General features: G+C 32.7%; 2 protein-coding genes across 2 annotated transcripts in view; one reads left to right on the top strand and one right to left on the bottom strand.

Moving 5' to 3' along the window:
• The window catches only part of LOC133197138 (RNA-binding protein 42-like), a 45,103-nt gene extending 27,651 nt beyond the window's left edge, over positions 1 to 17,452 (top strand). Inside the window, exon 9 of the mRNA XM_061333002.1 lies at positions 17,181 to 17,452. Coding sequence (XP_061188986.1) covers positions 17,181 to 17,293 — 113 coding nt within the window. The 3' untranslated portion in view covers positions 17,294 to 17,452. The remainder of the gene's footprint in view (positions 1 to 17,180) is intronic.
• On the bottom strand, positions 2,098 to 9,930 carry LOC133196245 (uncharacterized). The gene is made up of 4 exons (XM_061332158.1): positions 9,737 to 9,930; positions 6,778 to 6,991; positions 3,135 to 3,257; positions 2,098 to 2,262 (listed from the first exon to the last, which is right to left on the bottom strand). The coding sequence occupies exons 2-4, from the start codon at positions 6,974 to 6,976 to the stop codon at positions 2,189 to 2,191; spliced, it is 396 nt and encodes a 131-aa protein (XP_061188142.1). The 5' UTR covers positions 6,977 to 6,991; positions 9,737 to 9,930; the 3' UTR covers positions 2,098 to 2,188.
• Positions 17,453 to 22,443: the final 4,991 nt, after the last annotated feature.

The following is a 22,443-nucleotide window of genomic DNA, read 5'->3' as shown; positions in this document are numbered from 1 at the left end:
AATATTGACCTCAAACCTGCAAGTATCATTTTAGGTTGTTTTTTACAATCTACCCACTATTTTTTTTGTTATCCCTGCAAACAAAGTTCAGGGGGAAATATTGGAATCAGTGTGTCTGTGCGTCTGTCTGTAGACATGAATTTGTCAGGACATTTTCTTCGAGACTACTGCATAGATTTGTCAGAAAAAATTTGAACACTCATTATTCACCATATGAAGATGTGCACCTGGTATTTTCATCATGATTGGGTAATATTTCTTCATTTTACAGGTCTTTTTTTTTTTTTTTTTTATAGACTCAGTTATTTTGGGTTCATTTAGATTTGAGACATACAGCTTAAAACCAGTGTCATTAACACTTAAAAAATCGCCAAGTTTAAAAAAAGATTTAAGGTGGATATTCCGTACAAACATAAGAGTTATGCATTAATCTTTTTAGAAAACATTTACATCAATATAACACAGATTTTTCATTTAAACAACCTTATAACAAATTTTAAAAAATTTTTGTTTTTAACAGTAAAGACATAAATATGCAATTATATTGTACCACAAAATGCAGACTTAAAGTGCATCACACAGCAGATAGTTTAAATCCATTCATCCCTTAGGAGTAATGAGTGGTCATGCATCCACTTAAAGATTAATTTATGAATTCAATTTAGGAAGGGTAGCTATCCTTATCATTTCTGTTAGAGCATCTCTGATCAAGCAGGTGTTATCTATTATATCTTTTGGGAATTGGGCAGAAGAACTGACTCCCTCTTACTTGCAATTTATAGCATTTGTCAAATTAAAATACAATGAAATGGATGGCCAGCCTTTTTATTTTCAAAATTAATTTAGTGCCATGTCTTACTAATATGGTAATTGCAATGCACTCAGTTTTACAATCTAATAAAAAAAACCAATATTTTGATTTTCGCCTATGACATTGCTCTTCCATGGCATTCAACATTTGTGAGGTCAAAATAAAATGCATACTTTAACCTTTTGACCCCCTGCCTGTGTTGTGGTGTTCTGAATGCTGTAGCTCTCCTCACACTTAATAAGCAAAATACACGTGGAATGTAAATATTTAATCATTATTTTTTTATGAAAGATATAGTCTCATAACTTCAACGGTGTGTGCAAACAAACTGAGTAACGCACGTTAGCACATTATGAAAATTTGTTTGCACACACCGTTCCAGGTATGAGACTACATGTATATCTTTCAAAAAAATAATGATTCAATGCTTATCTTTACATTTTTATATCCTTATCTTGACTGCAAATGTTTTAGATTTCAAAATCCCTGTATAATCCTTCAGGTAAGTTCTAATTAATGGAAGAGCCATTGCGTTGCAACAGCTTCTATTCAATGTGAGCGTGAATTTTAATTTTCGCTTATGACGTTGCACTTGCACAGTGCTCAACGTTTGTGACATCAAAATAAAATGCATACTTTAACCTTTCGACCCCCCATTTGTGTTATTTATGTTGGCCCAAGTCAATGCCGTCATTTTCCACACACTTATAAGCAAAATAAATCTGGAATGTTAATATGATGCTTTATTAAGCATTACTGGCTGAGTTGATCATTCAATAAATTTTAATTAAAATTCAATTAATTTTTACTTTCAGTGTCAACAAATTTTAAACACCTTTAGATCCACAAAATACTTTTAGTGATTTGGTACTTTTCTGAAAACCCCAGCATGGGGTATTTGTCCATTCTGGACAATTCTAGTTCATTTTCATATTAAAAACAATTCTAAATTTAGCTTTGACCATGCCTTGACCTTTGATTTTTAAGAAATGATTAAGTGATGTGCATACAAGGAAGCTTAGGGAATTATGTCAATTCATAACGAACTTCTCCTACACCGTTATTATATTAACCATATTTAGGATGTAATTTGGAAAAAGCTGGGCTGATGAAGCTTTTCTTGGTGACAGAAGGCAGAAAATAACACTAAAATCAATGATCGTTATTTCTTTTCATCTTTTGGTTTATATTTGAAATTCTTCACATTTGTAAACCTCTTCTCTGTTTTTTTCCTCTTAAAATAAACAGTAGCTTGGATAAAATAAAGATGACAAGTTGTATGAGCAGTTTTATTGCATTTGAATTGAACAATTCTCGAAATTCGTTGTTCTCCCTCGAAAGAGTTGTTCCTTCCAAAGAAAGGGATCACAGATTTCATTAAACCTCCACCAAATCTGGCTGTCGTTGTCTCTGTGATGACACCACACGGTGTAGAGAGTTAATACGACTACCTGTGTAAAAGAATGGTAGACATTATTTTTAACCAAAGCAATGCAGCCATCTTCATGTTAATAACTTACAAGAAGAATCATTGAAGTCCAATTATTGTCTTGGTATTAATTTTATTGCGCAGTATTTGATGTATAAAAAAAAATTCTCTCTATCTCTCTCTATATATATACTGTAGAATCATTTTAATTAGGAAGGGGGGGGGTGTTCAATGTTCTTGGCCAACCAAAATGTTATCGGTTGGTGGAGAAGTAACTGCATGGAAACTAATATATACAAAAGATTCAATTAACGAATACATTGATAATTTTTTACATTTGTGGGGATGTAAATTTAGGAGTACGGGTGACCCTTAAAATCCACAAACATTGCTACTCCATGAACAATATTATTTAATCAATTTCCTCAGAGCTTGGAATTGTTATAACATGTACTAGTACTAGAAGTACCAGCTATATAATATTGCATATATAGATATGACTGCAGTTAAATTATTCTTCATTTGAATGTGTCTTTATATAAGTACTGCATGTAGTTGAGTGTAACATTGAAAATTTTCACCCCAAGAAAACCATTGTCAACCGAGGCACAGCCGAGGGGTGAAAATTTTCAATGTTACACTCAACTACATGCAATATTTATTATATTATACTGAATGTTTTATACAAATACATATAAGAGTGAACCGTGCGAGCATAAATTCTGCGCAGTCACTATTTTTTGGAATATCACCTGTTGTCAAGCAGTGTTGACTGTTGCTACACTGGAGGGTGTGGCTTCATCATTCAGCGGGTAATAGTATTTTTCAACAAATGTTTCTCGATGAATCAGATTCAACTAATTTACATGAAAGTATAATATAAAAGGATGATACCTGATCCACTCTTGAGTCGGGGGTATGAAAGGAAGGGGTTTCTAAGGTATGGAATGTCTGTGAACCATGATGTTCTTTTCTTTGTGTCATCTCTTCGTTTTCCAATTGGCTTCCATGATGAACCTAGAGAATAATGATAGTGTTGTGGTAATGAAAGTTTGATGAGTACAAATTTAGGTATGAAGAAAAAACAAGTATAAGCTTATGTGTGGTAATGCTATTGTTTTAGATCATAATTGTCATATCTGTAGAGCAGTACATATTAGCTCTGTTTCCTCTTTGCATCCATTTTTAGAAATCTTATTGTTTTGCAAACATGCAGATCATCCCCCACAAATTTAAAATTACGCAAAAGACACCACAGGTGCAATAATCTTAATGTCTTTAATTAACAAACATGTTAGTTGATAATTATGAAGAATATGGGGAAGATGTGGATATTGTGTGACAATATGACATAATAAGAATAAAAGAATATGTTACAAAGTGACTTTCCTTAAAAATATTGATGATTTTATTTCAAAAGATGTAACATTGTAGTATTTCTAGTTTGAGAGGAAGATTACTAGTAATTTGCATTATTTAAAAGATGGAAAATTATTCATTAAAAAGTTGCATATACTAATTTTAAATTAAATTTTTTCTTGAATTTTATTAAATTGCACATCCCTTTGATTCAAGTCTGTGCTAGACCTCAGAGTCTAGTTTAGAAAGTTCCCTTATTTACGATTATCCTCAGTAATTTTAATCTTTGGCTTTACAATAATTGTTGAGCATCTGTTTCTGAAAAGCAATGTGAACAATTTTTGCATGGCATGATGTTTTTGCATGAATCCTTCGAAAACAGGCAAAGTATCTTGTCTTGGGTGAATGCTTCTTTCCAAAATTTCTGGAGCAGGACTGTCCTAAAAGAATCTTAATGAATGAATCAGTGAAAATGCACCCTAAATTTGACAAAAACTAGTGTCCTGCTAAGTTTTTGTTAGTCAGTTAAATTAAAAGAAACCTTCCATCTTGGGAAATAATTACAAATATATATACATGTACATGTATTGACATCAAAGCAATGGATTGACATGAGAGTTTTTGTCATCTCCGATATCATTTTTATTTTCCCCTGATCTCCAGAGTGTTGTATAGACCTTAGACTACCCTTTCACTTTTCATGAGGCATAAAAAGATATGCGAATTCCTTGTCATATCAGAGTCAAAACTAACACACCCACCCACCCATGCACCCCCAAATATTTTAGAATATACAAAATAAATTACAAAACATTTCTTCTTATTAAGTGAATATCTGAAAGTTACTGTTTTCAGTATAAATTATATGTACTATAGCATAACTTTTAAAAAGAATTTGGGAAACTACAATCACATAAATGAATTTTGATTGTTTTCAGAGCAAGCAGACTAAAATTTATATTTCTAGAAAGGCTTGGCTCTTGACAGCATTCTGTATGCAAACATTACTACACATATCACTGTTTCCGTGAACAAAGGTGTGCAGGAAAACATCTCTGTGTATGTCAGTCAGTCTGTTTGTCTGTAGTCTAGATTTGTATCTGTAGATACAAATTTAGGTTACTAAATTTGTGCATCTTTGGGTACCAATGAGATACATGTTATTACATGTATTGCATCCCCCCAACTGTAGTTACTAATGAGAGTAATAATAGTTACTAATAATAGTTACATTTTCTGAAATCAAAACAGTGATAGACCATTAAGATTAACCATGTGATCTACTGTATGAATATAATTAATAAATCCATATGAGATTATAAATATAACATCTACAATTGTGTGATTTTTTATTTGCTTTATCCAACTTGTTAAAAGTATATTCGCTTAACAAGCCCTCAGAATATGTATTGAACAATTTCAGCTTGTTGGATAAGGCATATTTCAACTGGAACAATGAGATATAAACCCTTAAACTGGACATCTGTTTGTCGATTGCCCCCCTCCCCCTTTTTTTTTTTTTTTGCTTTCAATTATAGCATCTTTTAAATTTGGTCAGTTTTGATTTGACAGATTTTATAGAAACCAGATATTTTACTAACCATAAACTAAAATGCAATTACTTGCTGCAAATTTTATATTCCTAAAATTTTTTTTTAAGATAGTGACATACCCATATAATTTACTTGAAGAAAGTTTTTAAAATGTTTTAAGAATAAGGTACATTATTTTATTTTATTTTATTTTTTGCTTTCTAAGAGATCTTTCATTTTAAATAAGATGAACTTTTGATGCCCCAGACCCCATACTGTGTGGGAAACAAAAGTCATTCATGCCAAAGAAAGTTAAATCTATAACACTGAAGAATTCGCTAATTGATATCTTTGATTTTCTGTGTAATTAATGTTTCAAGCCATAGCTCTTTCTGCGCGTGTCAAAAGAGACAAACGACCCGATGAAGCTATGAATTGAAAATCATTTTATCCCTACCCTAAATATTACTAATTAGCAGAGAGACGTACAATAATGATAATCATATTGAAATGGGGGGAAATTCTCGTAAGACTAATCACTTTTAGATGACTTTTGGTTGTAAAGGACCAAAGAGAGTCGGAGGCTATTATTTACACTCCTCTTTCTGATCCTGTAAATAGCTGAAATGTACGTTTTTTGCCCGTAGAGCTATGTCGGCAATGTTTTTAAACATTCATATTTCGTAGGAAAAAAACCTGCAGAATTTTGATTGATGACTACCCATTAATTCTCCATTGATAATTCACACGACTCTGTGAAACTATTCTCCAATTTTCTCAAGAATTTTGAAAGTTTACATTTATCAAGAAGTGTCGTCTGCTCCAGGCCGTCATTAGGGTTGGCGCGTAATAGTCAAGTGAGCCCATTGAACGTTTCGTAATAGCTCACCGACCCTTGTCTTTGGCAGGAAGTTAAATTTCATTATGATTTATCTCGTATTTACTCTGCTCAACTATAACACTCCTAATGCGAAAAAAGGAAAATAGGAAATCGTGCTCTTCCTAATACCCCAATTCTCAAATGTTTTAAGCGTCCCCCGAATCAGAGTTATTTCATACCCCCTCCCTCTCTCTGTGAATGATATCTTGAATGTTTTTTGTAAGATGGTCATTTTGGTGGAAAAACATTGAGGGAAATTACGTTTTCCGCCATGTATGGATGTTAAGATATTACGTTCTTTGTTCATTACCATCCCTATGTCCTCGGAGTTGAACTAAATATGCAACTTATCCTGGTTATCCCCAAGCGAGCCATACATCTCTATCTAGTTAGGAAGCAAATAAGGACTTTGCCATTGCTTACGAGATGCGATAAATGAGCGAATTTTAAATCACAAATTTGTAGGAAACCATTAGACGTTTCATTGTAACGGTCGAAACATATGCAGTGTTGCAGGTGTACATTTTATGAAATTTAATTGCATATAGGCAGTAGTAATTTAAAATATTAGTATGCGAGGAAGGTAAATCATAACGCATCGTAGTAACTGAAATACGAGTGCACGAGTAAGGCAAATGTTACAGCTTTACTATGAATGTCACTAAATCTTATATGTCTAATTAAAAAATACGCTTTCGGTTGATTCCATTAAGCAGTTACTAAAGCTGATTGGTATAAAATTAGCTTACATTCTCAAAATACCCACCTGACGTAAACATGTAACTTGGAGTCTTGTGAACATTTCTAGTGATTTTTCGGGTAGGGGGCTGTGGAATCGGTCTGTAACTATGGTAACTGGTGCACCCTGCGCCCCACCCCTGGCACGGTGCAAACACACCCTGTCTTTTGTCACAGAAAATAACAGCTATCAAAAGGCCGAGTAAAACCAGTTGGAAAGTGGACATTATACAGGGGTGTTTCTGGAAAGAAATAAAACGGTTTTCATTAATCCATAGTTTTACTGAAAAGAAAAAAAATAATTCATGTATTCTTTGAACAAATTGAAACAACTTTTCCCTGTTTGATTTTTATGTATACAGTAATATCGCTTACCATGTCCTTGACCTGCTTTATGAATTTCTTCATTTTTTTTTTTTTTAGGATCTTTGATTTTAATGCTATGTTCTCTGTAACTGTATATAATTTCGCTACTGTTTGATTACTGTTGCTCATTTTGTTGATGTGCTTCAGTAACTAATTACCTGGCTCTAGCATTTGCAGAATGACATGTAATACTTTTGAAGATTTGTAGTCAGTATAGAGGATATTTGAATATGAAAAGTTGATTTAAAAAAAAAGAAAAACATTTTCACGAAAGCGATCAAAACACGAGTGCAATTTAAAAATCCTAGCTCAAGAGTGAAATAAATTTCTTATCTAACTATGAAACATTGATTCTGTTCAATTTTGTTGGTTTTACCTTTGACCATATTCCGGTTGTTATTTTCACAGTGTGAAAAAAGTGCGTGTTTGAAATGTTAATTTCATTTGATGGAGAAATTGCATTATTTCACCGTCGAAAGTGTAATAGCTTGCCTAACATCCAAATGAGATTTTTTTACTCATATTACATATGTAAGACGTCGCGAGCTAAGATGACGTGAGAAGATGCAAGGTGTGCATTCAGTAATTAGGTGGTTTAATATTTGAAGATGTCACTTCACGTGTGATAGACAAAATGACATATAATACTTTTGAGGATTTGTAGTATATATAGCCTTATATTCCAATGATATATTGTTTTTACTCACATTAAGACGTCACCAGCTGAACGTGAAGTGTCATATGCAGGTGGTTTTTTTTTCTAATATTAGGTAAATTTACCGACAGATATCACTGCGAATGTGTGATAAACAACGTACTTGTAATAATTTGTAGGTTTTATAGTACATGTACATATATAGCCTAATATCCTTGAGATTTTTTTCCACAATGTGCCGACTTCGCCAGCTATAGGTGAAGTGATTGGTGCTACTTCAGGGAAGTTATTTTATATGGTGCCAACACCTAAACCTCGGTTTTTAAGGTCGCATGACCTGTTACGAAAAAGTCACTACCCATGTTCAAGCCCTAGGTCATACCCGACCGAAATTGACGCAAGCGATTAAGACATCATGACGTGTATACACTAAATTTGGAGTTAACAGAATCCAAATGCTTCCACAAATTATATATAATTTTTTTGATCTTTCATTACTTTTTGCATGTCATTTTATTTTTATTTTTAGAATCTTCAAGGTTAAATGTTTGTAAGAAACTAAGAATGATTTCTGTTTGAGTAAAATATATCTAGATAACGAACAGTATTCAAGCTCAAAGTCCATTAAACAATACAAATTTTGGAGCAGAGCAAACACGGACCTCTAAAACATCAGAGGTGGGATCAGGTGCCATGGAGGAGTGAGCATCCCCTGCCGACCGGTCACACCCGCCGTGTGCTCCTTGTCATGATCGGGGAATAACGGGAAAATCTGTCGACAATTCGGTGTGTAAATAATAATCCAACGAGTTAAACTGTCACCATTTTCATCATAAAATTAAAATTGTATGCTGAAGGAAACAACCGCTTCAAAAATAAATCATGATATTATCTTTAAGAAATAGTTATTACATATTTCTAATATCTGAGAAGTTAAATACAATTTTTTCTTCAAATTTTAACAACTTTCTCAAAGATATGCAAATCTGACGAAAGAATAAATGGAAGTGAACCATTTTTTTCACTCAAAATTGCTGAAAACGGGATGAATTGCTTTATTACCACCTCAGTATTATCCAGTTTTTTAACCTTTGTTTAAATTTAGTGAAATGTGTCTAACACGTAATTATGAGATCTACTAAAAATAATTTAGATCAACAGAAACTGGAATTGATCAATGGTTTAATTATATGTCATGTTCTTTACTTTTAATTTAACAGGGTGGATGTTAAAAAAAATTCAGATTCCATGTTTTAATTTTTGCATCAGTAAATTCAAAAATGATATTCACATGACCTATAACAATACTTTTGTAGAATATTAGAGGTTGATGAGGATTTTCTAATTAATGTTCAGACCACCATCTGATTTATTTTCGAACTCCACAAATCAGTTATTTAAATTATTGTGCAGCAATAATCGTTTAAGAAATAAAAAAAAATATTGAAAGGTTTGTGCACTGTACTACTTTCTTTACGTGAAAAGCTTGTCAATATCTCAAGGTCACAGTATAATGACCCTGGCGACCGTTAATATCTGGTTTACGAAGTGCCTTATAACTCAGCAAATTCAGTAAATTTCTCAACGCTATTGATATAAAAAAAAACATATTAAAATTGACTGTTGCATCTGATGAAATATTGTATTGCAGAAGCGTTATTTTTGAAACCCCCTACCACCAGTTTTAACTTAAAATCTTGAACTTGCACGGAAAAATGTATAAAAATTCATAAAAACTTTTCTTTCTTTACTTAATTCTATTCTGCAACAGTGCAACAATCAAAGAAAAAGCGGGGGAAAAATCAAAAGCAATAACTTAAATAAATAAATAAATGAAATGGCAATTGAAAATGAATACATTTTATTAAAATGACTTAGTTTATTGATGTAAAAGATTTATATTATTTTATAATACAAATGGTTGAATAAAGTTATAGGCTAAACCTTGATAGGAGTAAGCTGTTACCTTTAGGAGGTAGATCCTGGGTGATGCTATGATCCTACCTTAGTAAATGTATGCGAAGTGTAGCGAAAGTAAAGCCAATATTTATACAGCGTACAGAATAAGTACGTAAGGCGCGCGTATGACATGTCATAATCAATTTCATATCCAATCCTACTTCATTGCAACGTGATTGATTAGTTATATGAAACTCGGGTTTTATAAGAAAAATACTGAAACTATTTAGAACCTTCTTTTACCTTGATTTTGTTTCAAAAGAAACATTAATATTTTGTCGGATTTTTTCTTGTCCTTGAAAAAAAAGAGGCGAAGCATTTTTTTTCCACACGAATAACTTAGTCTGTCATGAACTTGTTTTAATTTTTACCTTTTTATGACGTTTTTGATTACATTTGATGAGTTACAAAATGCTTACAAAATATTTTGTTTATTATTTTACAAGCAAGTATTTGTCCCTCCAAATAATAGAGACGTGCATATTTCAATAAATATTCGCGAGTTTATCCTCTGGCATTCATATACTGTGCAGTGATTATTCTATGCATCATACTTTCATGATAAGTTCACAAAATAACAATTTCCTCTTCTTTTTTTTTTTATTTGGATTCTCCCTGGTTCCTTGTTCTGAACCCTTTGGCAAAGACCTTGTCCAGATATAGTTTTTTTTTTTTTTTTTAATTCTACTCTGATTAAAAAAAGTAAAAGATATTTTAGCACAAATCATATATGCTGTAACACATTTTGGAGCCGAATATTTCCACAACGCGAAGAATAACTTTATTGTTCATAAAAACTCCAGTGGTTCTTCTGCATTTCTTAAGAGTCATTAAACTTTGCTTATTTCTGCATTCTGAATTTTATTAACCTTTTCATACCTCTATGGCAGAAGAATTTGACGTGGTTATTCACACCTTTAATTAAGTAAATTTAAATTGATACAATTTCATCTTGTTTTTTTTTTATACGTACCTACTTACCTGTTGTGGGGAGCATTGAGGTTGAATAACCTAGGAAATTAAATAAGTAGTTGATGTTTCTTGATCAAGCACTCAACACGAGTAAGTGAAAGTCACAAAAGTCCAAAAGATAAATAATAGGCAAATAATTTCAATCTTCGTGAGATTTTTGCAAATTGTGGAGATTTTACTTTAATTTTAGATTAAATAGCAAAGAAAATTTTGTTATTATTGAAATTTAATTTTTCACTTTCAATGTTTGTTGCACTATAGGCATTGCGCTCGCCGTGTTCACCCATCTTTAAAGACACTTTCATAGAATCTTTATTACGTAATGCCATTGTGCACCTACTAGTTCATATTTTTAACGGACAGATATTTGGGCTTTCCCAGAGCAAAAACTGGACTTTGCCATTATAATCATATGGGAGGCGGGGTATCATTTTGTGAGGTCAATGCTCACAGTACCTCTAGTTTTAACCTATTTTTTGGTTAATCCTTTTTATCTCGATCGTGGGCGCAATAGGTCAATAACATAGGTATACCTTTCGCTCTTCACATTTTGCTGGTGATGTCATGATTTGAGTGAAAAATGAAATTAGGTTAGTAACCGCATCAAAATCACTGTTCATTACATAAGACTATGAAGAAAAAATACAACTTAGTTCTGCGATACAGTTTATATATTCGTGGATGGGGATGGAGTAATATATCCATAGGAAACTCTCTCTCTCTCTCTCTCTCTCTCTCTCTCTATATATATATATATATATATATGGCTGCCAGAAGTAACTGGATTAACTGTTTATTTACAAGTTAACACCAATATACCATGTTTATATTGTGTTCTATCCTCCGTCCTCCATGAATGAATGTTGCCTTATTTATTTGAGCTTTTGTAAACAAGTTCAATTTTGGGATTCGTGAAACAATGATAATTCATATTTTGAATAACATGTTATAACAGAGATAAATGCATCTACTTACACCTATATATTCAACAGAGCCCCACTTAACTCTAGAGCCCCTTACTCGGGGGCCATGGATTTCACAATATTGATAGAGGGTCTGTGAAGTATTTTCACGACTGCAAATACACAATATACAGGGACTTTCACAAAAGCGGTACTAGATGGAAATTTACCATTAAACAAATTTATTATGAATTTAATTAAGCATTTTCTCTCAAAAATTCCAAGTTTTCTGTTCGAACACAAATGACCATGTATTGCTATTAATTTCGTTCATCGTCTTGCGTCGTCTGTTGTGTGTAAACTATTCATGTTTTCGACATCTTCGGAATCATTGGTAGTCCTAACCAAACTTTTCCTTAGTGTCTTAAAGCTAAGTTTAGTATCTTTAAGTTAAAGTGTTTCATATTTGTTCGAATGAGGAGCAAGCTCTTTACAAATAGAGGTAATGAAGGAACAGCGAAAATAGTGTGGGGCAATTTAAAAATCGTCTTCTCAGGAACCAAATGACCGGAAATGGTGGAAGCTTCATTATATAGTGAACATTGACAACATCAACTGCTATTTACTTTGTAGAATATTTATAGTGTAACGCATAAAATTATTAAAAGATTTAAACAGGTTTTATTTTTAAAAAATATTAAAGATGGCACATTTTAACACTGCCAATGAGTCTAGAGTCATTGAGAAAAAGAAGTACGATTAACTTGCATGTATTTTCTTAATACTCTGTCTTTCAGTTCTTTTCATGAAACCATGCTGCTTTCCTACCATGCACCATTCATAATTGAATTTACTTTGTTCAAAAGCATCATCTGGAGTGAAAATTGATGAGATAAGCACGAAACTAAGATTTTGTGCGAGGAAAGAAAGTGATTTAAAGTGAGCATTTTTTGTTACAATATTATAAATTCCCGGACGCATTGGACATAATTGCTGTACTTACGTGGGATAAACAGGTGCTAAACAATCACAGAAAAGGTGTGAAGGGGAATTCCATTGTGTTATGATCTTGGTGCGTGTTGATAACGACTCCTGGAAATTTGCTGCAATAAAATAGAGGACAGTGTGAGCACGATTTATTGCTCATTGAGCCTGGTGTCTAGGGTGTAGTAAGGTCTGATATTGCACTTACATGCGATTGTAGCTAACTCAACAAAGTGTGTGAACCCTCCAACGATCCTATTTAAGCTAAGGGTTATGTTGGACTAGTTGTGGGAGGGTCTGGCCGTCTATCAGTTTCATAACATTTATTCTGATCATAAAATTTCTTCAAAGATTCATGGCATTTTACCAACACTTCAGTGCGTAAAGTTTATGTAGATTGTTTGAACTTCTTTAATGAAGAAATGAAAACGTTAATTGTTTCACATCTTCCAAGGAATGCCTCCCAGCATCGCTAGTGTAAATATATATTAATGACTGCTCAAAGTAATTAAGTTTATGCTTGATTTTGTTGTGATGAAAGTCATATGTAATAGGAATAAAAGGTATTCGACCCCACATTAGAGGCAAATATATATATATATATATATATATATATATATATATATATATATATATATATATATATAATGAACAAAGAGCATAAACTTACAAAACAGTCTCATATCTTTATGTTTCGTAAGCTTGTTGTGTTAATTTGAAAGACAATCGTAACATATGCTTTTGTGTAAGCTTCATTGATGAAGAGAACTGGTGTCTTTCAAAAATCCTCAACAGCTCATCTTTTTTTTAAGCATATGAATATTTTTAGGTCACCTCGACGAAGTCAGGGGAACCTATGCTATATTCTCGGCGTCTGTGTCCATGGTTAAAGTGGCTTTGGCACATATGCATTGTTTACAATTTTAAAATTCTATTTGTATTAAAAGATAACTTCAGTCTAATGAATTGGAATTGCATGAATATTTTTAGAATTCAATGACAACGACATTCTTCATAACATTACGTCAAACATCTGTTTTTGTAAACATTTCTGCTCTGAATTTACTGGATTATAATTTTAATACTTTTCATTTATACGCAACAGAATTTCTAGTTTTCTTCAGTAATATGGATAAAGTTTTTGTGAACGTACAAGGGTATGGCGTCCTAAAAATCGTAGTTTAAATCATTTCCAGATAAATGAATGTTTTTAAAAACTTTTTCATTATATTTTGGTGTGAAATGCTATGGCAACATTTTTAAAAAACATGATATTATACTAAAACTTTTAGAAAATATTAATTTCAAATCTGTGGAGCTGATTTATTTCCAAGTAACTCAACATTTTTCAGAAAAATGACCAGGTTGAAATTTATTTTCCAAGTAGCAACCAAAATTGCGTGGATGATGCATCTAAGGATGTGCACTATGAGATTCGGGTGCTGGACTGACCTATATAAACATGTTATTTTCATATGTGAAAAGTTTTTTGATTTTTGAGAATTATCAAGTAACTGTAAGCCCTATGGTGTCCGAACTTGCATGTAGGAATATACACAAACAGACTTGTTTTGGATGCTGAATTTGGACTACATTCTGGGGTTGATTAAATAGTTAAGTTTTTACCAAGTAACGTTGTCCTATCCAGATGAAACTTACATTGATGTTGTGTCTACAGATGCACATTACCAGAAATATCGTTTGGTGCGAGATTTTGCCTTACTTTTAGATATTTTCCGTCGAGTTGAACTTAATTTTTGATTACCTATGTTTCTAAAACGTATGAATATATATATATATACGAGTATATATGTTTGACGATATCATGTTCAGTACACAAAACCCACGGAAAGACAGATATGACGAAATCTGGTATATTATAATCATCATAAAGACATTTGATAATCATATATTTGCAGTTTTTTAATAATAGTTGGGCGAGTTTACGCCATTAAGATTTTTATTTCAAGATTTATAGTAACTAGGTCTGAAATGCTGACCCCCATCAAAGTCGAAAGACTGATTGAATTTACTATGCATAAGAATCCAATCAACAAACAAAAGCAAAATAAAAAAAAAAATATATAATGAACCTGGCAAGAACTAAAACTGAAAGATAGCAAAAGAAAATAAATTTAGTGATAATATTAAAAAAGGATGCATTGCAAAAGGGGAAAATTTCTTTAAAAACAGTAAGTTATGTTTATTTTTAGCTCGCTCAAGTGAGCTTTTCTGATCAAAAGGAGATGGGTGAAGAAGGCGTGCAGAATGCCTATAGCTTCAGATATGTAAAAATCATATTCAATTTGTAAATTTAGTATTTAGAGTATAGTTAAAATTATTGAAATTTATGAAATTATGATAAACTAGAAATATGTCCATAGGACATGAATGCCCCGCCGCGGGTATATTAGTAATGCAACATGAAAATTTGTATAAGTGTATGAAATTTGATGAGAATATTTTGAATAGTTTCTTTAAAATTGAAATTGAAATCTAAAAAAGTTGGATATAAGTGATAAATTCTCACCAAATTATGTTTAAGTGCATAAGCTTACATAAATATATCTTAAATGGTTTCTTTAGAATTAAGCAAAATGCGAATTTAAGAAAAGTGAGGTCAAAGTCACAGGAAAGTTCAAGGTCAAACGTTTTTGATGCAGTTGAATAGTTCTCACAAATACGTATCAGCAACCTAAAGTTTGATAAAAATATTTTGAATGGTTTATTTAAAACTGAGCTAAACACTAATTTAAAATAAATGAAGCTAAGGTCAAGGTCAAAAAATGTTGATGCAGTTGAATAGCTTACATCAGTGTGTATCAACATATGAAGTTTGATTACACTATCTTGAATGGTATCTTAAAACTGAGCTAAACACTAATTTAAGAAAAGTGAGGTCAAGGTCAAAGGAAAGGTCAAGGTAAAAAATGTTGATGCAGTTGCATAGCTCTCATCAATATCTATCAGCATATGAAGTTTCATAAAAATATCTTGGATATTTTTTTGAAACTGAGCTTTGAACAGATCTAAACGCAAAGCGCGACGGAAAGACAGACGGAAGGACGGAAGACGGACATGACAAACACTATATGCCCCGGCCATATTCATGGCGGGGCGTAACAAAACTTTTCTGAGGAAAATTTCTCGTGAAAAATTATTCTGTTATTATTAAAACATGTGGTATTCGTGGGGTTCGAACCTAGCAATAAAAATCCTGAGTATCACTTTCGTTAGAGACTCACGCGCTAACCACTATGCTACATAGCTCCTGATGAATAGTGGCATTTAAATCATGTTTGTGATATGACGATTTACTAAATGGACTTCAAGTATTTACAGAAAGATGCGGATGTTGTGTCATAAAAAGTGTATTTTTAAGGTATAGTGGGTCTTTGCTTCATGTTTGCTCCATGTTTTTGTTAACCTAAAAATGTATATTTTTATGCAAACTTTGAGGATAAACTTTCAATAAAATGGAGCGAAGACCCGCTCATATCGAAAAATAGTGTTATAGTGTTTGTCATGTTTGTCGCACTATAGACATTTCGCACGCCTTGTTCGCCCATCATCTTTCTCCGGTGACCGTCGTCGTCGTTGTAAACTTTTCATATTCTCATCTCTTCCCCAGAACCACTTGGTCATTTCAACCAAACTTGGCACAAAGTATCCTTGGGTAAAGGGGCTTAAGTTTTTTTCCCAAGGGGAAGTGATTAAGAAATGGTGATAATTGGGTGGGGTATTAAAATATCTTCTTAGAAACCACCGGGCCAGAAAAGAATTTTTAGGATGAAACGTATGTGAAAGCTTTCTGACATAAAGTAAAAATGGGTAGGGTGAGGCCACAATGGGCAATCAAGGTTTTACATTGGAATGTAAAGGAAACTCTAAAAATCTTCTTCTCCAAAACAGCAAAGTCATAATTTGTCATACTTATATGGAAACATAGATTCAAGTGCGTTCAAATTATAATACCCCAGGGTTGGATAGGAGCACAACGAGCGATCAAAGTGCTACATAGGAAAATATAGGAAAAAATCTTTAAAAATCTTCTCAAGAATAGTAAAGCCATGATTTGTCATATTCGTGTGGAAGCATCGTCAGGTAGTGTAGATTCAAGTTGTTTGCTCAAATCATGACTCCGGGGGCGAGAAGGGGTCACAGTGGGCAAAGTTTTACATAGGAATATATATATATATATATATATATATATATATATATATATATATATATATATATATATATATATATATATATATATATATATATATATAGGGAAGGTATCTGATGATGAAAAACAGAAGGGTTATTGTGACTTGGATGAGCGTTATGGCCCATGAGCCTCTTGTTAAATTTCATTTTTACCTCAGACTCGCTAATAACTTATTACAATAAAAAGTTATCTGAACAGGGGGTTATTATTTACAAGTATTTTATGCTTTATTTTTCTTGCCTGATTTATTTCATATAATTATTACAATGTACCATAAAGCAAACAATAAATATTTAAGAGACTTTTTGTTTTGTACTGTAATAGATATATTTTGATAGATAAAACGTGATTGTACACATATGTATTTTTCATTTTGTCAGGAAAATATGTGGGTAATCGTCCAATAAAATTAAGGAAGAGTTCATGGAAAGACAGGAATATTGAAATAGTGCGGAAGAAGGAAAAAGAGAAGAAACGTCTGGGACTCCGGTAATAGTGGGCAGCTAGAAGAATTAACGACGAAAGGCCATGCCAAGCAAATTAGCTGTTTTTATTGCTTGTTTTATGACATAATTGAGGACGTTTAGCATTAAAAGAACGTTTAAACCGTTTCAATGGAAATGAGAACTATGAATAAATGTTTTGAATCGTACTATCTGTATGCATGTACATTATTATTATGCCAGACTGTAACTCGCTGAAAAAAAAAAACAACATAAATCGAAAGTGAGAATGACCGTTTAACGATTTTACGTGTTTGGTTTTCTTTTTCATTTCGTGGTTCTATGAATGAAAAAGATTAAAGATTATGTTTATTGATTTGCCAGAAGGGCTAAGAGAAGTGTTTTTTTTTTATGAATTCTATCAAGCCTAAGGCTCTGTTGTTGTCATTTGATGAATTGCAGAATAGAATCTAATACCGAGTACTCATAAAAGATATAGATGTTATATGAAACATTGATGCCAGCATTTCACACTGAAACTTGTAGTACAGACGGTTCATTATTATATATTTCTTTTCTTTTCCTTCCTCTCTCTTTTTTTTTTACCATTTTTATACCCCTGCCTTTAGACGGGCCGTATTATGGTATTAAGTTCACGTCCATCAGTCTGTCTGTAAGTTTTTTTCGTGTCCGGGTCAGAACTGATATACTATGAGGCCTAGAATCCACCAACTTTTTTAGCTGGTATATCTTTGAAAGAAAGTATGTCGCACATCAAAAATAGGTCACTGTGACCTTTAAATGGGATTATATACCCTACTAAGCAAAATACTGGCCAGCTCATAACTGGAACACTATTAGACCTAGAATTATCAAACTTGGTCAGTTAATTCATTTTAAGTAGATGATGTGAAATTCTATGTTAAGATCACTATGACTTAAATTAATTGATATTCGAAAAAGCTTTTTAAGGGGGATAATCCTTACAAATAGAAGAATATTGAATTGTATAAAGGGGGGTAATCCTTACAAATACAAGAGTATTGGAATTCAAAGACTTGGCAAGTACAAGACATAGAGAAATTCCACTTGTTCCATGTAAGTAACGGTCTAAGCCTAGGTGTTTAAGGTGTTCATTTGGACATGCAATGGACGTTTTGATAAGAGTCAAGTAGCATCCGTCAAGCTAAAGAATAATTAATAATTTGAATGTTAGAAGGATGTCCATTTCTTTTAGAGCACCTCTGGTTAAGCAGATTTTATCTACATCTCTTCAGAATTGGGCTGTGGAATTAAAGACAAGACCTTTTAATTGCAATTGATAGAATCTGTCAAATTACGATAGTTCTTGATTGTCAGCATTTTATTTTCAAAATTGACTTGGAAAAAAAAAGTTGTGAAATTTAATTTGATATCTTATATTAAAATAATAATTTATTTCAATTTTCTCCCCAAAATATCTTAACAACCAAATTACGCTAAGATGACAGATGATTGCAGTTAAGTTTTACAGCCTATTAACAAAAAAAAAAGATGGTCAGTATTTTGTTGTTTTATTAGGCGGTGGCATCCTTCATCGTTCATAAAAATACATTGAACAAAACTGCAGATTGGGTATGTGTAACTACAACACAACAATTTGAGAAATATATGATGTACGATTTGTTGTCTTTTGTAACTGATAAATGCACATCAAACATTATGAATAGAAAAAATCTTTGTACTAAGGTTGACATGCTTTTCTTCAATGTATTGGAACATAGATAGATGACATTGAGAAGGAGTGCAGCCCACCAACATTTATAACCTTGACCTATTTATAAGGTCAAGGTCAATCTTTTACATCAAAGAGTTCAGCCCATAACTTGAGATCCCTTTGATATTAGGACTTCAAACTTGTAACATAGGAAGAAGACATTGAGGCAAGGCAAGATGCACTGCATTAGAATTTTGACCTTGACTCCTTTCTGCCTTCAATGTCAAATAGAGAAAAAAACACGATCTGACCATAACTTGAGAACCCTTTGACATTAAAACTTCAAACTTCGAACATGCAGAGATGGTATAAAGGAGGGATGCATGCCTTCAAAATTTTTGACCTTGATTCAATTTTTATAAGGTCAAGGTCTATCTTTTACATCAAAATAGAGTCCAAGCCGTAGCTTGAGTGCCCTTTGATATTACGACTTCAAACTTGTAACATAGAAAGAAGACATTGATACAAGATTGTACACACCAAAAGGAGATGGGTGAACATAGCGTGCAGAAAGCCTATAGCTTCAGATATATAAAAATCATGTTCAGTTTGTGAATTTAGTGTTTAGAGTAAAGTTCTCATTATTGAAATTTATGAAATTTTGATAAACAAAACTTTTCTGAGGAAAATTTTCTCGGCAAAATTTATTCTTTTATTAAAAAAATTAATGTGGTATTCGTGGGTTCGAACCCTAGCAATAAAAATCCTGTCTGAGTGAGTATTATTTTCTTTCGAGACTTGCACGCTAACCACTAGACTACACAAGTCCTGATGAATAATGGCATTTAAATCATGTTTGTGATATGACCCTTGACTTAATGGACTTCAAGTATCTCTCGAAAAGATGCGAATGTTATGTCATAAAAGTATATTTTTAAGGTATAGTGGGCCATTGCTCCATATTTTTGGTAACCAAAAAATGTATATTTTTATGCAAACTTTGAGGATTAACTTTCAAAAAGGTGGAGCGAAGACCCACTCATATCGAAAAATAGTATTATAGTATGAGAAAATGACTCTTTTTGCCTGCTTTAGTGTGTGTCTAATATTTCACAGGCAAATAATTTCAATCTTTGAGGGATTTTTGCAAATTATAGAGATTTTACATAAAGTATATTTTAATGTTAGACGAAATATCAAGGAAAATTTTGATATAATTGAAATTTAATTTTTCATCTTCATGTTTGTCACACTATAGGCCTATAGCTCGTCATGTTCACCCATCTCCTTTTGACCTTGACCCCTTTTCTTCCTCAAGGTCAAATAGGGAAAAAACTTGATTAGACCATAACTTAAGAATCCTTTGTTATAAATACTTCAAAAATGGAACATGCAGAAGTGGTATGAAGAAGGGATACATGCCACCAACATTTTTTTACCTTGATCCAATTATTATAAGGTCAAGGTCAATCTTTTACATCAAAATAGGGTCCAGGTCTTAGCTCGAGTATCCTTTGATATTAGGCTTTCAAACTTGTAACATAGAAAGAAGACATTGTTACAAGATGCAACGCATCAAAATTTGACCTTGACCCCTTTCCTTAAGGTCAAATAGAGAAAACACGACTAGACCATAACTTGAGAACCCTGACATTAAGACTTTAAACTTGGAACATGGAGAGGTGGTATAGAGGAAGGGTGAATGCCAACATTTTTTTCACCTTGACCTATTAATAAAGTCAAGGTCTATTTTTTACATGAAAATATAGTCCAGGTCATAACTTGGGAACTTTTTGACATTAGGATTTCAAACTTGGAACAAGGAAAGACAACATTGAGACTAAATTCACTGCATCAAAATATTTGACCTTGACCACTTTCTTCAAGGTAAAATTAAGAAAAACACAACCAGACCATTAATTGAGATCCGTTTGACATGAAGACTTGAAATTTTGTACACAGAATTTGAGTTGAGATGCACTGCATTATTATTTTTGACCCTGATCATATATTAGCACTCGTTAATGTTGGTAAAGAAGGGGAGACATGTGTTTTTTTTGTAAAAATACCCACTAGTTTGACTTTGTAAAGCATTGACCAGTGCAATCGATATATCGAATGTCTTTCGTAGCTATTTTTTCCTGAAGTGGCAGAGGCATACAGAAGTCATTTTTGTCGCGCTCATGTCTGTCATAATAGTAATAAAAGAGACGTCTGTTCAGGCAACCTCCGTAAGGCGAAATACATTGGATCGTGATCAAAGTTGAGACTGACATAGGTGCTGGAGGAGTATAGTCTAGGGGAGACAAATATGGCAGGCAAAGATAACTCTCTTCCTTCTTCTCGACGAATCGTGTTTAAGTAAAGATAAATTAGTTATTGCCATGCCATAGAAAGATACTTGGTATGTCAAAGCATTGGTATACTTGGTATTCAAAGCATTAAGCATTAAAATTTGTCCGTTCATCGCATCTTTTAAGTTTTTAAAATTCGATATTAAAATTTAGATAGAAATATAAATATATCATTCGTCAGGGCATAAAAATCTAGTCAAGGGTCTTTTTTTATGCCAAGTTCCCTAAAGAGCGAGTACAGACGAATACGTATTTAAAATGTTGATTGAATGTATAATATTTACGTCTCAACATCCATACCAAAACATCATCAGCGGAATTAATGAAAGCATAGTCTCTGCTTAGTCCGACATATCTGACGTTTTCTTTGCTTTTTTTTACGATTTAATATTTTACGTTTTCCTGGCATGTTAAATATCAAAATCGTGAAAAAAAACCCTGAAAAACGTCAGATATTTCGGACTAGCCTCTGCTAAGCATTCTTTAAGATCTCATTCCTGTAAGACTTGTGACTATCACAATTCAATGCGCATCGTTTTGCGAAGTAATATTCACTACTGCATTGGATTCTCTTTCAGTGATTTTCTGCATACGGAATATAGAAAAGTCAGAACTGTTGACATAGTTATTTAACTTTTTTGTAAGGAAAATATTGGTATCATAGAAAAACTTTGTTGTTACCATGAACGATGAATTAATTAGAGCCTTAGGTGCGTCGAACAGAATGAAATGGTCTTAAAAAGATTACATGTAGTTTTAATCAAATTGTTTTTCAACCTTGTCTATTTGCAGGCATGGATAAATTGTTTTAATCCCAACGTAGAAATATTTCATCTATTTGTAGAAGATCTTACAGTGGCGGATATATTTGCTTAAGCCTATCAATGATAACAGCTTTTAGCCCCTTATAGAGGCTTTTTTCTCCCACGCCAAAAGACCGGCTACCATAACTCCGCGGAAATATCAATTAATATGGTGTAAGTTAAGTTAGCTTCTAGATGTATGTATATTAATTTTGTCTTAAGAAGCGGTTTTAAAACGGATGCAATCATAATAACGGAAACATAATAATCACGTGTATGTCCCAACTAGAATCTGAGCTTTTTGATGCTCACCAATGCGCTTGTTAACGTGGAACTGACACGTGTCA

Source organism: Saccostrea echinata, unplaced genomic scaffold (assembly GCF_033153115.1).
Source record: "Saccostrea echinata isolate AGI-Se365-2 ecotype Australia unplaced genomic scaffold, CSIRO_AGI_Sech_v1 ptg000030l, whole genome shotgun sequence".
In the NCBI taxonomy this organism is placed as follows: Eukaryota; Metazoa; Mollusca; class Bivalvia; order Ostreida; family Ostreidae; genus Saccostrea; species Saccostrea echinata.
Note: the sequence above shows the minus strand (reverse complement) of the source record. Positions and strands in the feature narration are given on the sequence as shown.